At 37.7% G+C, this 16,537-nt stretch overlaps 1 protein-coding gene across 3 annotated transcripts in view; it reads right to left on the bottom strand.

The window, feature by feature from the left end:
* The window catches only part of KCNMB2 (potassium calcium-activated channel subfamily M regulatory beta subunit 2), a 337,204-nt gene that overhangs the window by 22,636 nt on the left and 298,031 nt on the right, over window positions 1-16,537 (bottom strand). For all 3 annotated transcript variants that reach the window (XM_036017715.1, XM_028505295.2, XM_036017714.1), the window contains one exon: window positions 13,639-13,761. In XM_036017715.1, coding sequence (XP_035873608.1) covers window positions 13,639-13,694 — 56 coding nt within the window. In that variant the 5' untranslated portion in view covers window positions 13,695-13,761. The remainder of the gene's footprint in view (window positions 1-13,638; window positions 13,762-16,537) is intronic.

The raw sequence follows: 16,537 nt of genomic DNA, 5'->3' as shown, positions 1-16,537 counted from the left end.
TCCTTGTAGTTAATGGGAAGCTGTCAGAGGGTAACATGATCAGAATTGAGCTTCAGAATTACTCTGGCTGCAATGCAGAGATTAGATTAGAAATGGAACAAGACTTAAATCAGAAAGAATTAGGAGATTGCTCCTGTTGTTTTGGCAAAGGAAGATAACTGGATCTAACATCAAGGGAGGATGGATGGAGAGAAAAAGATGTATGCAGAAAGATCTAGAAGATAAAACTTCAGGATCTGGTGATCGATAGAACAGAAAGGATGATAAGGAAGTAAGAAAAACAATGTGGTTTAGATTTATGGCCAAGTACTGAGCTTGGATACCTAAGGACATGGTAGAGAGTGTTAAGGCAGGAAACCTTATCCCTAGTCCCCAGGGCACCCCAGAGGATGTTTGCTGCCTGGTAAGAAGCGAGAAGCTGATTGTACATTGTAGATTCTCTCTCCCACAAACATAGTGTCCTGATCTTAGGTGGAGAGGAATGACATCTGATTGGTGAGATGGGCCAGAGCCTGACAGTCAAGGGCCGGATCTACCTTTTGGGTGAGTTTGAAGGTCACACTGCTTGTGTGTAGCACAATTTTTAATTCATCATTTGGTATTGCCTTTGTTCAGGCCTGGAGTGCTTTGGCTTTCCTATCTGCAGGTAGTAAGTTTCAGTTGAGAAAGGAGTATATTTTGGGTCTCAGTCCTAAACATCCTTCTTCATACTGGGAAGACTTGTAATTTGGGAGTTACTGTGCCACTATTAACAGAGCAGATATTTTATCTCCCCTTGGTTCTTTCCATGTATTCTCTGTGAATCTTATTAAAAGAGGGTTTGGGAGAAATAAGGGAATGAAGGCTAGTACAGGTCACTAAAGTTGAGATCTAAGGAGGAAAAATGAGGCTGGGGCATGACTACAAATTCAGTTTTGAATATGGGTGATGTACAACAGTAGGTATAAAGCAGGAAATTGGATGTATAAGTTCAAAGCAGATAGAGCCTTGGCAGGTGCTGGCAAAGCAGTGTGTTTAAGCTCTGATGGGGCAGTGTTGGCCACGTGGTTCCTGGTGAACCATGAATCAGCACGGTGGGTACAAATCAACATTTACGCATGTTGACAATAACAACTAGAAGATATATACAGTCTTTGCTACATATACAGGGAACATTTTGTCTAAACTCTTTTATAGCATGTGAGTTATTGATAAATCACAGGCAAACCTAAGTATAACAGAATATTTTGAATAAGAAATATTTTAATTGTCCAATGAAGTTTTATTTTTTACCCCAAGCAACCGTTAATATAATACAATTTTATTTCAAGCTCCACATTTACATACTTTCTTAAACTTTGATATTAGGCCTATGATTAATAAGCAAAATACTTATGAGGCTATGTGTGTGTGTGTGTGTACACACATGAAGTCTGTCCAAAAAAAGTCCAGCCATTGTTAATACAATGTGAACTGTTTGTGTAACATAGATGTAACCTGACAGCTGAGGAGACTGGACTGGGATACACATGAGTGAACAATGATGACTTCACTGTACCAGTCAGTGAGGGCAATAGATGTTGTTGAATGAACATGTATACTGTGTGGCCATTGCATTCAAAATGACTGAGTGAGTAGAACAATGAATTTGTATCAAATTTTGTATTAAGCTTGAACATTCCTCCATGGAAGCTATTTGGATGATTTAGAAGGCCACAGCTATGGATAACAGGTGATTGGCAGCTTCACCACAACATTGCACCCACTCATGTGTCACATCTCATGCAGAGTTTTTTGGTGAAACGTCAAGTCACCCAGGTGACCCAACACCCCCTACAGCCCAAGTTTGGTGCCCTGCAATTTTTGGCTTTTCCCAAAACTAAAATCAGCTTTGAAAGGAAAGAGATTTCAGGCTGTCAATGATATTCAGGAAAATATGACAGGGTAACGGATGGTGACTGGGAGAAATGTGTGAGGTCCCAAGGTGTCCACTTTGAAGGGGACTGAGGCATCATTGTCTTATGTACAATATTTCTTGTATCTTATTTAATAACTGTCCCTATGTTTCATATTACATGGTTGGGTACCTTCTGGACACACCTTGTACCAATGTGGTTATAAAGAGTAAAACGTGCAAAAAAGGTTTTTCTCCTTGGTCTTTACTCATTTATATTCAGATTCCCTTTGTTATTTAGCCTGCAAGAAGAAAGTATTTGGGTTAATGCAGGGTAAAGGTCATTTATGAATTCATTTGTTTATTCATTTGTCAATTTTTTTTAAGTCTTCATAAGATGAAACACATTGTGCTAAGTTCTGGGGATACAAAGTGAATAAGATGTCTCCTGAGGGAGCTGGGTGATATATGAATAATTATGTGCATTGCAATGAGACTGGTTAGAGAGGTTAATATGCTGGGGTGGATTTGCTGAAGGATCAGTCACTGAATGGCTAATGCACAAAGATGAGCCATTCACCAATTTATTGAAGGATCCCTTTGCTAAATGAATAATTTGCCCACTTTATCACTTTTACAGATGTATAAAGATATTTTAAGATGTATTATTTTAATTATAGTAAATGAATATGAATATATTTTTCTTATACATATTTTGAAACTATACTTTCAAAATAAATTCAATTATAAAAATATATTCTTTTTATTCTTCTTCGCAGTGTTTTAAGATCTGTTTGATTTTTTTTTAAAAAGCTAAGTTTCCTATGGAGGCTTATTCTCTTCAATATATTCTTATGAATATATTCACAGATCTATCTTTCTGGAATATATTCTTCTAATAGATGTAACAGAAGTTTAGCATTTCATATGGGAGGCTTTCAGTTTATATCAATTTTTTTTCAAATTCTTGTTAGAATCATTTGCTGTTTGGCTAACATTTCAGCATCCCTGAGACCCCTGTGGCAAGTTTCACATTATGAGTACTTAGATAGATTTGTGAGCTTTATCAACGAACCCAAATTTGTTTCTCTTAACTATTCATAAGGTTGTAGTAATTGATTTTGGATGGAAATTTTTAACAGCTTTTTGAAGATTTGTGAAGTGTCATTTCATCGGTTTTCATTTTGTCCTTATAGCACTGTTTTACAAAATGCTACCTTGCCTCTGCCCTGGCCCTGTCATTGCAATAGGAGGGATCTGGGTAAAAGTGGGGGACTCTCTGCTGGGGCAAAGTTGAAGAGGAGAGTCAGTGTAACGCACAGTGTGACCTGCGGACTCTAGAGCGAGGCAACCCAAGAGGGGAAACGGAAGAACAGAGAGGGCCATAGGGCACGGCTGTGGCAGAGGGCAGGGAGGGAAGACCAGGGGACAGAGAGAAGGGAAGGCAAGGCTAGAAGTGGAGGGTGCTGGGGACACAGGGATGAAAAGAGGAAGGGGCAGAGGGATAGAGGAACAGTGGCTGCAGAAACTGGGAGACAGAGGGGGAGCGTCTGAAGGCCCCGAGTCTGGGCCGCCTGCAACATTTTTGGTCCCTGCTAGCCAGTAGAACTATGTGGGGTTACAGTGATCAGAGTTTTTGGAAAATAGGAAGTTTGATATATTAATCAAATGATTGACTGGTAAATAATTTTTTTTTTTTTTTGCATATTGGCTTCAGGCAAATTGGCTATCACTGTACTGGGCATTCTTTAAAGAGTTAGTGGTAGATAAATTGATCTAGGGCTGTGATTATTGTTAATCAGCATGACGGTGGTTTGGAAGACTGCCAGTTGGAGGCCGTAATAACTTGGTTTAAGCAGGGATGGTTCAGGTCCTGTGACAGATTGAACCGAGTCTCCAATGAGCAAACAATTGGGAAGGGAAAGCACATCCAAGCAGAGTGTGAGGGAATTGGGTAGCTGAGTGTGGTTGGATTCCAGGATCTGGTGGGTGGGGGTGGCAGGCAGTGAACTAGTTAGATGGGCAGGAGCCAGAGATAAAAGAACTTGTGTGTCTTCTGAAGTTACAGGAACAATTAAAATAATTTAAGCAAGGAAGTGCTATGATTAGATTTGTACTTTAGAAACACCGCTCATGTTGGTATGGTTGGGTGTTTAGAAAGCTTTACATCTGGGTGCAAAGTGACTGATTCTGAAACTCTCCCAAGCATTTCTGATGTTAAAGAGGGGTTGGATAAAAGCAGTGGCGGGGTGATGAAGATTTAGATCTAGGCATCATTTGCATCTGGAAGTAACGACTAACACTGTGGGCTTTAATGAGACTTTTTAGATAGTCAGAAAAACAAAAAGACAGCTAGGGTACTGGAGCACACAGAGGGCGGGTCAGCAAAGGGCGCTGACGCTGTAGGGAGGCGAGGAGACACCTAGAGGGTGTAGAAAAGAGAAATAGGAAAGATGTGAACAGAAGTGAAGAATTATGTGTATCTGAAATCACTTGGCAGAGAGCACTTCAGGAACTTACACATACTGCTTAACATACTGAATATCTATATTTATGCCTCTCTGGCCCACTGAATACTGAGCTGCTCAAGAGCTAGAGCCAGTCTGCATTCATCTTTGTAAGCGCAGTCTCTTACATTTATTAGGCTTACAAAGTATGTTCCTTTTATGTGGGCTACACATATGCTTATGTTGTGAGATGGCAAGCACTGGGAGGCTAAATGGTTACTGAAACCAAATAAATCAGAACACCATGGCTGAAGCAGGCCCCTGGCTTCTGGCTTCCTATCAGTGAACTCTGCTAGCAACAGAGTTAGCATTCCTTCTAGAAAAACTGAGCTTTTTAGGCAGTAAGAGCTCTAATTTCCAGACTTCAAGGAAAAGTACCTTCTGTTAGATCCCATGAAGATGGATCTATGGGGCAATGAATTGCTAAGTGCCAGCTGAGCTGAAATGAGCAGAGTTGCTATGTGGTTCTGCCCCTGGAACACTCAACCTGCTAACCCATATGGCAGAGCTGGGAGTGGCATCAAAGCAGCCAGGGATCTCCCTTCTGTCCACCAAAGACTTCCATGTGTTTGAGACATGCTTCTCATATGTGTATCCCCATCTTCTATTAGTTTCAGATGTCATTGTTTTGTTCCTTTTTTTTTTTTTTTTTTTTTGAGCTAGTGGGTATATATTTACCTGGTCCAATTTGATCAGTTTAATTGTCTTTCTGTTTTCAGTCCTTTAAAGTGTCCATTCCATTGGAAGGAATGTTCTTCTGAGTCTGAGAATGAATGACAGTCACACTTAATACTGTCATGAGCATGAGGGGTTTTGTCCATGAAACTAATGTTATTCATTGTCGAGGAAGACTTGGAGTGACACTTTAAAAATAAGAGGTTGTGGGCGAGAGCAAAATTATTGAAACAAAAGCAGGAGTTGATTCTTTTTAGTCCCGTCTTTAACTTATCAGGTCACACAATTTCCCAGTGGTATCTTAATTTCTTTTCTCTCTCTCTTTTTTTATTGATGTTCAAGTACAGTGGTCTCCATTCCCCCCCCCTCCCCCCACTCTCCTCAACCCCAGCCATCCCCACTTCCCACCCTTGATCCTACCCCTCTTTGGCCTTGTCCCTGGGTCCTTTATACACGTTTCTGAAAGCCCTTTCCCCTTTGCCCCTGTTATCCCCTCCCCGCTGGTAACTGTCAGTTTGCCTTTCATTTTAATGTCTCTGGTTCTATTTTGCTTGCTTGTTTGTTTTGTTGGGATCTTAATTTCTAATTCTTATTTATTTTAAACTGATATACTAGCATATTAAATTTTATAAGTCTTTAGTGAAAAATACAAAAGAAAACAGAAAATTGCGTGAATTATTTAGCTAAGTTAGGTGATCCTTATAACCTAAAGAGCCTTTGAGGAGTATAACCTTTATATTGAGCATACTATTAGGCTCTAGTGCACCAATGGTAGAAATAAATAACACAGCATAGAGTGACTCTATATATGGGAATAAAAACATAATTCCAAAAATTCATGAGTGATAGAATACAACATGATCAATTAGGATGTATTAAAACTGACTGATAAGAAGAATACTCTAGAATAACTACTAGCATGCAACTAAAACAATACAGAAATAGAAATATTTAATCTTGAATGTTTATATAAGAAGAAAGCCTGAAAATTAATGTGCTAGACACTCAACTTAGTTAAAATAAAGCGTGAAAAGGGAAATCAGAAACATGAGCAAAAATAAATAAAATAGAAGATAAATTATATTAGGAAATCAATAAATTCAAAGCTCTTTTTGAAAGATTAATGAACTACACAAACCTCTGGCAAGGTTGATCAATAAAAAAATAGAGAAGACCAAAATATCAGGAATGAAAAAACCATAAGCACAGATACAGAATAGATTAGAAAGATAATGGAGGATATTAAAAATAACTATGGCAAGACATTTGAAAACTTTGATATAATTTACTAAAATATATAGTAAATTCTCATAAATATATAACTAACTGAAACTGATTAGAAAACTAATTAGAAAATCAAAATAGTTCTAAATCATTAAAAAATTGAGCCATAAGTTTAAAGTATCTTCAGAATGGAAATACCAGACTCTGATATTTATAGGTGAGTTCTAACTATTTTATACAAATCATTTCAGAGGAGAAAACAGGATGAAATGCAACCAAATCTATTTATGAAGTTAGCAAAATCTGGTACCAAAACCAAATCAGACAAAACGTAAAACTGCATAAGCATAAATATAAAATTATAAAACCAAGTTAGTTCACTGAATCTAACAATATACAAGAGTGAAAACTCATGGTGATCAAGTTGGGGCTATCCAGGAATATAATGTTGTCATCATTTGATTATCCATTAATGTAATATATTACATAAACATTTTAAAGCGTTACTATCATAGATTAATGCAGTAAATGTAGAGAAACATATCTGACAAAATTTAAAATCTATTCGTGATACAAATTCTTACCAAACTAGAAATAGAAATATTCTTTCTGTGATAAATAGTATAGAGAAAATACTTATAATACTAAAGTTTATACTTAACGATGAAATGTTTAAGAATCTAGTTGATACATGAGAACAAATCAAAGATGTTCACTATTGCCTGTTTTATTTTTATTTTTGTTTTTTAATATATTTTATCGATTATGTTATTACAGTTGTCCCATTTTTTCTCCCCTTTATTTTCCTATGCCCTGCACCCCCACTCCCATCAGCATTCCCCCCCCCCACTTTAGTTCATGTCCATGGATTGTGCATATAAGTTCTTTAGCTTCTCCATTTCCCATGTTATTCTTAACCTTACTCTGTCTATTTTGTACCTGCCATTTATGCTCCTTATTCCCTGTACCTTTCACCCCATTCTTGCCCCTCTGCCTCCCCATTGATAATACTCCATGTGATCTCTATTTCTATGAATCTGTTCATGTTCTACTTATTTGCTTAGTTTGCTTGTTTTTTTTTTTTATTTTTTTTTAGGTTTGGTTGTTGATAGTTTTGAGTTTGTTGTCATTTTACTGTTCATAGTTTTGATCTTCTTATTTTTCTTAGATAAGTTCCTTTAACATTTCATTTAATAAGGCCTTGGTGATAATGAACTCCTTTAACTTGACCTTATCTGAGAAGCACTTTATCTGCCCTTCCATTCTAAATGAGAACTTTGCTGGATAGAGTAATCTTGGATATAGGTCCTTGCCTTTCATGACTTCAAATACTTCTTTCCAGCCCCTTCTTGCCTGCAGGGTTTCTTTTGAGAAATCAGCTGATAGTCTTGTGGGAATTCGTTTGTAGGTAACTGTCTCCTTTTCTCTTGCTGCTTTTAAGATTCTCTCCTTCTCTTTAATCTTGGCTAATGTAATTATGATGTGCCTTGGTGTGTGCTTCCTTGGGTCCAACTTCTTTGGGACTCTCTGAGCTTACTGAACTTCCTGGAAGTCTATTTCATTTCCCAGATTAGGGAAGTTCTCTTTCATTATTTGTTCAAATAAGTTTTCAATTTCTTGCTCTTTTTGTTCTCCTTCTGGCATCCCTTTGATTCAGATGTCGGATGTTTAAAGTTGTCCTGGAGGTTCCTAAGCTTCTCCTCATTTTTTTGAATTCTTGTTTCTTCATTCTGTTCTGGTTGAATGTTTATTTCTTCCTTTTGTTTCAAATCATTGATTTGAGTTCCAATTTCCTTCCTTTCACTGTTGGTTCCCTGTACATTTTCCTTTATTTCACATTTCATATCATTCACTTTTTCCTCTATTTTGTGATCATACCCAGCCATTTCTGTGAGCATCCTGATTACCAGTGTTTTGAACTCTGCATCTGATAGGTGGGCTATCACTTCATCACTTAGTTCTATTTTTGGAGCTTTGATTTGCTCTTTCATCTGGGCCATATGTTTTTGTCTCGGCCTGCCTGTTATGTGGTAAGGGGCAGAGTCTTAGGTATTTGCCATAGTGAGGTGACCCTCATCACTGCAGTGTGGTGCTGTAGGTGGGGGTGGGGTCGAGAGGGAACAATGCCACTTGCTTGGCTTTCTGACAGCTTTCAGTCACCTCCCCCACTACCCACAGGCAAATTGGACCCTTTTGGTGCTAATACCTAGTTGGGTGGGTTTATGTACATTCTAGGACTCTGTGGGTCTCTCCTGTGGGGCTGGGAGTTTCTACCATGACCGCAACGCCCACAAATTTTTACAGTCAGAGGTTTTGAGGCTTTATTTCCCTGTGCTGGAACCCTGGTTTGTGTGGTCTATCTCTTTCCCCAGTTGTTCCTCCCAGGTTGTCTGCATGCAAATGTGGGACTACCTGGTCCACCAGCCACCACCTTGCTGTGAATCCTCTGTACCCTGGCTGCTTGTCTCCACCCCTCTCACCAGTCTGGACAAATGTTTCTTCTTTAACTGCTTGGTTGTCAGAATTCCATACAGTTGAAATTTCTGGAAGTTCTGGGTATTTTTTTTTAATTTGTTGTTGTCCTTCTTTTGATTGTGCAAGGAGGTAAAGTGTACCTACCTATGCCTCCATCTTGGCCAGAAGTCACCTGTTTCATACACGATTTACAGCTAGTATTATAAAGCAAGAAAAACAAAAGAATGGTATATAGTATTTTTACTGATAAAGAAGAAACAAAAATGTATTATTCACCAATGATATAATTATGAAGAAAATACAAAAGAATCTACAAGTAAATTATTAGAATTAATAATAAAATTTAGCACAGATGAAATGAAAAGTTTATATATCATTTGCCTTCCCATATACCTGCAAAATAGAAAATATAATTTAAATATTAAAAAAAGAAACTTAGGAATAAATGTAATGAACTCTGTGAAAATTCTTCACAGAAGCTACTTGCACACAATAAACAAAGGGTTAATATAAACTCTTATGAAAAATTTTTATAGCCCTGGTGGGTGACTCAGTTGGTTGGAGCATTGTTCCATACACCAAGAGGTTGCAGTTGTAGGTTTGATCCTGGTTAGGGTACATACCTAGGTTATGGTTCAATCCCCAGCTGGGGAGCTTAGGAGAGACAATTGATAATTGATGTTTCTCTCTCTCTCTCTCTCTCTCTCTCTCTCTGTCCCCCTACCCTTCCTCTCTCTCTAAATAATCAATAAACATATCCTCCGGTAAGGATTTAAAACTATCTTTAAAAGAAAAGAATTCTTACAAATCAATAAGAAAAAGACAAACAATCCAGTAGAAAAATGGGCCACATTCTTGAACAGGCACTTGGAAAAAAAGAACTAGAGAAATAGGCTCGATGTTATTACTAATGTGAGAAATGGGAATTGAAGGCACAATACCCTCTGCATTGATGAAAATTAAAAATCTGAAAACTCTAGGCAAGGCTGTAGGGCAGTAGCACCACATCCACATCTGCAGCTGCTCTGGAAAGCAATGGGGATTACCTGGTGAAGTGGAAACTGCATACTTTCAAACCAACTGTTCCCAAGCTAGATATATATTCTTAGAAGTGTTTGTACATGTACAAGGAGACATCAATAAAAAGTATTACAGCAGCATTATTAGTAGAAAAAGAACTGAAAATAATACAAGTGTCTAGTAGCAGGAAACTGGATGAATACATGGCAGTGTATTTACACAATGGCATACAAAAAGAGAGAAAATGAGCCACAGCTATTCACATATAAATAATAGGAACATTGTGTTTGGTGAAAAAAGTGAGTTGCAGAACAATTCATATGGTATGATTTCATTTATATAAACTCTCCAAACATTCAGAAGTAAACAACATATTGTGAAATGTGAAAGACTCATGAAGAAAAGCAAGGGAATGATAAACACAAAATGCAGATGGTGGTTTTCTCTGGGTGAGGGCTGGGATAGAAAGGACGATGCTTTTAGAGAAGCATCCTCAAGGGTTTCAAAAATTCTGATGTTTTAAAGTTTAATGAAGGGTACTCAGAAGTCTATTATATCATCATTCTTAGTATGTTGACATGTGAAATATATTTCTTCATATCAGTTTGGTATTTAATAAAACACTTTGAAGAATATTTGATAAATACTCAGCTGTTGTGTCCTTAGCCAATAACCTTTTCTTTTAATTCTAAATTAGTTATTCATGCTGCTGTTTTATTTTAGCACCTGCAATTTAGGGATTAATGTAAGCTTACCTATTAGAAAAGAAAAAAGTAAAGTTTTTTTCATATTGCTGGGTGTGTGGAATGGAAGATAAGGATAAAGACCAGTGTCTTGCATACAACAGATGATCAGAAAAGGACTGGCACAGAATTAAAATAATAAACAAAAAGTAAAATTGACTTCAACTTCCCTTGAGTGTTAAAAACACTTAGTTTCAGAATTTTCAGTGGACTTTTCCTTCCACTTGGTTGTTGCACCTGTCTGTAAACTATCTCCTGATATTCCACTGCTTCAGGAGTCCCAGGGCAGCGAATATCCTGAGAAGTTTGGGGTAGTTCTCGGGAGAGGCCACGTGGAGTGGAGCCAAGGGTATTGGCTGCCTGGCCTTTGCAGCTGCTATGGGAGCACAGCTGGGGAAGCCGGACACAGAGGCCAGGTTGGCCCAATGAGAAGAAACTGAGGGTGGAAAAATTACTAGCAGTTCTGGGCAATGCTGCCAGACAACCTAGTTCATTTGTTTCAGAATAATTAACTTGAGGACCTTAATGATCTAGATTCATTATCAGCCATCATCACCTTCATTATGACCATGATTACTGCCACCAAGAACATCTTAAGCAGAGCAGTAGGTGCTGTTCAAAGTCAGTTTTAAACTCCAAGTCTTATCCTACAGTGAAGATGAAATGTGGTCAAGAAAGATACAGACAAATGAACCAAACATCAAACTAAAGATACTGGCCTGGGGGAAATTTCTACTGCTGTATTTGTTGGCTGTTTTTCCATTTGCCTTTGGCTTTGTAGGCCAATGCCACACAGATTAATTTAATGAGCCTTGGCATCCCCATCCTCTAAATAAAGCCTGCTGAAAATGATTGACTTACAGTCAATATTTTAATTATTTTAAATCCCATGGTCACTGAAATCAAACTTTGAAAAAAAATGAAAATAGTAATTTAAGAGTTTCATAAATCTTATTAGTGTAAAATGTGAAGCTAATTATTTGCTCCATTTAACTCCACAAATATTGCCAATATATCATATTCACATGTTTATTACCTCCTTTAATATCACTGTTGCCAACTCTATCTTAACACCATTTTTTTGGGCTGGCTTTAGCTCAGCGGGTATTTCAGTCAAACACCATTTTCCCCTTGTGGGCTTGACTCTTCACTGCTTCTCCCAATATCTCATGTTTGATGCTATGCAAGCTGTGGGGTGTAGGGGAGAGAGTATGACCTTGGGTTCAAACCCTGATTCCATCACTGGCTAGTTATTGGACCTTAGGAAGTTATTTGAAATCTGTGAACCTCAGTTCCCCCCCTGTAAAATGGGTACAATAATCCCTATCTTATACGTGGAAAGAGAATGGTTCATGTAAAATATGCAGTACACAGTAATTGTTCTTGAATGTTAATCCCTTTATTTGTAAGAAGAGATATGCAGAGCAGAATGTACTCAAATTTTTTTGATGAGAATAAATGGAATCTGACACAAATACATCTCACTTCACCTGCTCTGACAAAATCTTGGAATCTAAGGAAGGGCTGGCTACTGACAGTCACAATACTCCTCGTGCAACGAAATCTCTGCCCTGCTTCACTGTCACTGGTAGTAGATTTTTTTTTTAAGGAAATGAAGAAAGTACGTATATAATATGGAACTTTGAGATGACACATGGGATTTAGTCTTATACTATAGGTCTTACCAAAAGATGATTCAACTTGGCTTGAAAGCAAATAGAAAAATAACTGGATTAGACATTAAGAAGCATGTGAAAGTCTAGAGATGAACAGACAGTAAATTTTCAGTTGATCTGCTTGTATTATGATGAACACTGAGAGTTTTTTTGAACTTTGTTCAAACACTTGTTGCCTTTTGGGATGTGATTTTACTCAAGTATCATGTCATTATTTTTTCTATAATTAAGACAATGTATTACAAAGCTCTTAGAAAATTGAGAATTGAAAAACATGCTTTTCCTTCCATGCTTTTTCTTATGCATGTGTTTTTTGTGGCTGTAATAATTGTTTGTATGTAATTTTTCAACTTGGTTTTTAGTTAATATTATGACAAAACATTTAAAAATACTAAGTGATATATTTATCATATTCTATGATTTATTTGACAGGTTTTCTATTGTGAATATTAAAGTTTCTTCAAGATTTTTGCTGTAATATATAATTACTATGAAGAAAAATTTTGTTTTCAGATTTTTTCAAAAGCTTTCATCTGTATGGAAATACAGATTTTTAAAAAGAAAAATAAAAGCACCAGCTCTCAAAACTACATTCCAATAAACTTCCCTCAGGTCTTTCTTCTTGTTTCCAGCATAATTTATCTATCCTGATTTCTATCATGATATGCAGGTAGGTGAGGTGTGATTAAATTGCAAAATGCTGGTATAGGCAGTTTTGTTTAAAAGTTAGCTTCACCAAACCTAAGTGATAATAAAAGGGTAATGACAAAGAGAGAGACACTGAAGAAAACAAATATTTAAAATGGGCTAGAGAGTCTTATGTATGCATTTACCCATGTGGGAGGGCTGGACTGAGCTGCGTATTTGTCATTTTATTGTTTATTAACACTGCTGGTGCCCTGTAGTCTTTCTTCTTATTCCCTCATTTCTCCCCTACCCGAGACTATTGTTTCAAGGAATCCGAGGGTTCCACAGACTTGTTCCTCCTCTTTTTATCCTCTCACCGTTACTGTTTTCCTTCCCTGCCATGTGTCCAGTGTCTTGAAATGCAGTAATGGTCATTTCAGTTCAGTAAGTAATGAGCACTGACTATGAGCCAGGTATAGTGGTAGATGCTGGAAATTCAGTGGAGAGTAAAACATAGTCTGTGCTGATCAAGATGATGGAGGGAGGTTCTGATTGAATGGGTACCTAAAGGCAGAGATGGAGTTTGCTAAGTGATGAGTAGGTGTGCATATGCATGTGTAAAGGGTGGTTCTCACAGGGACAGATGCTGCAAAGCTGTGTGGTGGGAGTGAGCATGGAGAGTGCAAGGAGGAGGAAGGCCAAAAAGTCTGAAAGCCCATTCTCTCAACATAGAGCTTAGCCTACGTTAACACATGCAAAACATGCAGCTCATTTGTCCAATGCTTTTCCATTGACATCCTGTCTGGGTCATCATTTACCTTTTCTCATCATGTCTGTAAGATGAAGAGGTCCGACCACTGGTCCATATAAACATCTTAGAGGATGTTGGTCCAGGGGCTCCTTCCCTTATGGTGGAAGTCCTGGAGGAATGATGAAAAGACCTAAAAGAGGTACACACTGAAGTTCAGTGCATTGCTTTAGATTCTGGAAACTCTGTATCAACAACCAATAACTCAGTGGACTGACCTTTAAATAACATCAGGTTTCTGCTCCTATGGGTCAGCGGGTCTCAACTTTGGCTGCACATTAAAATCATCTAGGAATCTTTTAAAATCACTGAAGCATGCCGTGCCCCCCCCCCCCCCGCCCCCCCCAGAATGTGCCATGTTTTTAAAGCTTCCCAGTTGTTTCTAAAGCAAAAACATCACCAGAGGTGAGAGCCACTGCCTTAAGGCAACATGGTTTTCTAATTGAGCTGAACACCATATTCCCTCCAAAATGCCTCCTCCAAGAATATAATTTTGGCATGGTTATGGTATGGTATGGTTTCACACTCTGTAGTATACTGTATTTTTCCAAAATTTTGCTTCAGATTTGGATATTAAATTTTTTTTCCCCTTTCTTTTGCAAAATGTTTTCCTTGAAGCTGACAGATGTGGCATTTTGGGTACGGAGCATTATCTTTTAAATGTGCACTACTGTCGTCAAAGCTGTGCAGTCGCCTCCTCGCAGTGGCGCATCTGAGAAAATGACAGCAGCCCCAGCAGCAGGTACTTTGCTGGCACATTGAGGCCAGGCTTACAGGATCCAGAGTAAAGATACTACAGGCACGTTGTGTTCTTTTGGTTGTGGCTGACTTAGGGATAAGTTCTTTTATCTCTGAGAACAGCACTAAAAATTGTTAGCTATTATTGTTTACTTTCTACATAATAATTATCTTCAAGGGAGTTATAAACATGAAATATTTTAGCAATCTGAATTACATATAAAATTTAAAATGATATTTAACAAGTAGAACAAAGGAAGAAAGGAAGGGTGGTGATTCCTTTACGGTTTCACTGTCACTCTTGGCTTTCGTTTAGGTTGAACACAATATTCATGGTAAGCATGAGGATGGATATAATATGAGCTACTGTATACTGTGTTAGCTGCTAGTGCGAGGCAGTTGGCATTATATCTATACACATGTCATGAAATGACATATATATAAATCCTTACATGTAAAAACCATGTAAGGTAGATAATGTTAATATTTCCAGATTGTAAATGATGCTTCCAGAAATTTGGGATATTTGTCACATTTAGAAAGATTAGACTCATGCTTCCAACTAATGTCTGCTTGCCTCTAGTTCTTGTGCTCTCTGGAGAAAGATACATTCTGGTCTGGCCCAGTGGTTCTCACACTGTAATGTGCATACAAATTTCCTGGGGATCTATGATGTAGAGTATGATTCAGTGGGTCTGGGGTGGGGCCCAGGATTCTGCATTTCTAATATTCTTTTGTATGATGCTGATATCACTGGTCTGCAGACAACACTGAGAGCAAAACCTCAGGGTTTGTACTCAGAGTCAGTGGTTGGTTATAGGCCAAGTTTTACCACTAACTAGCTGTGTGGCTTGGAGAAAGTCACTTCACTTTTTTCAGGCTTAGTTGTTTTTAATCTGTAACATAACAAGTTTAAAATAGGTAACTTCTGAGAACTCCTTCAGCTCCAAAATTTTGTGACTCAATACACTGAAGAATGAATCTAAGTATATTGTAAGTCATTGTGTGCCGACTTCTGGGACAGGTCTGGGAATAGAGCTCCTTCTATAACCCCCGGCCTGAGTCAGAGATAGAAGGGACAGAGGCTATGGGAGGTGGCAGGGGTTTGGTAACTAACATGAATGCAAGAAATCATACTTCTACCCTTGGTCTCTTAGGATAGATGTCAGGAATGAATGGATGCATGCAAATAGCTGCCCTAAACAGTTTTAGAAAAATTTAGAAGTTAAATCTGCCAGCTTGTTCAGTGTCTTGGATCTTGTATATGGAAAGTTATTTAGAAAAACATACAATAAAAATAGTTATTTATGTTCCTTTTTAAACATCTTTAAAGCATAAATTATCTCAAGGTCCATCCGTGTTGCCTTGGCCAGTGTGGCTCAGTAGGCTGGAGCATTGTCAGTTTGATTCCTGGCCAGGGCACATACCTACCTAGCTTGCGGGTTTGATTCCCAGTCAGGTCATCTATGGAAGGCAACCGATGGATGTTGCTCTCTCACATTGATGTTTCTGTCTCTCCCTTCCCCTCTCTCTAAAAAGCAATGGTCATGCCCTTGAATGAGAATAAAATAAACCTTTAAAAAAATCTATCCATTATGTTGCAAATGGTAGTATTTCATATTTTTATGGCTCAGTGTGTGCATGTATGTGTGTGTGTGTATGTGTGTGTGTGTGTGTATAACATCTTTTTTGTCCAATTATCCATTATTCATTCATAAACACTTAGATTATTTTCATGGCTTTGTTCTTGCAGATAATGCTGCAATGAACATAGGGGTACATATATCTTTAGGAATAAGTGGTTTCATATTTTTCAGGTATATACCACAAAGAGGAATTGCTGGACCATATGGAAATTCTACATTGTTTCACTCACATATGGAATATAAAACAAAAGGTAACAAACTAACAAAACAAAAACAAACTCACAGACAACAGAATGGTGGTTGCCAGAGGGGAAGAGGGGTGGGGAGGGGGTGAAGTGTGTAAGGAGCCAAATATATGGTAATGGAAGGAAACTAGACTTTGGGTCATGAGCATGCAATAGAATATATAGATGTTGAATTATAATGTACTTTTAAAATTTCTAGAATGTTATTAATCAATATTACCCCAATAAATTTAACTAAAAACATATAGAATAGAGATTAAATTTATTAGTATCAAAATAA

This window comes from Phyllostomus discolor, chromosome 2, assembly GCF_004126475.2.
Source record: "Phyllostomus discolor isolate MPI-MPIP mPhyDis1 chromosome 2, mPhyDis1.pri.v3, whole genome shotgun sequence".
Taxonomy (NCBI): Eukaryota; Metazoa; Chordata; class Mammalia; order Chiroptera; family Phyllostomidae; genus Phyllostomus; species Phyllostomus discolor.
The sequence above is the reverse complement of the archived record's forward strand: the minus strand, read 5'-3'. Positions and strand labels throughout refer to the sequence as shown.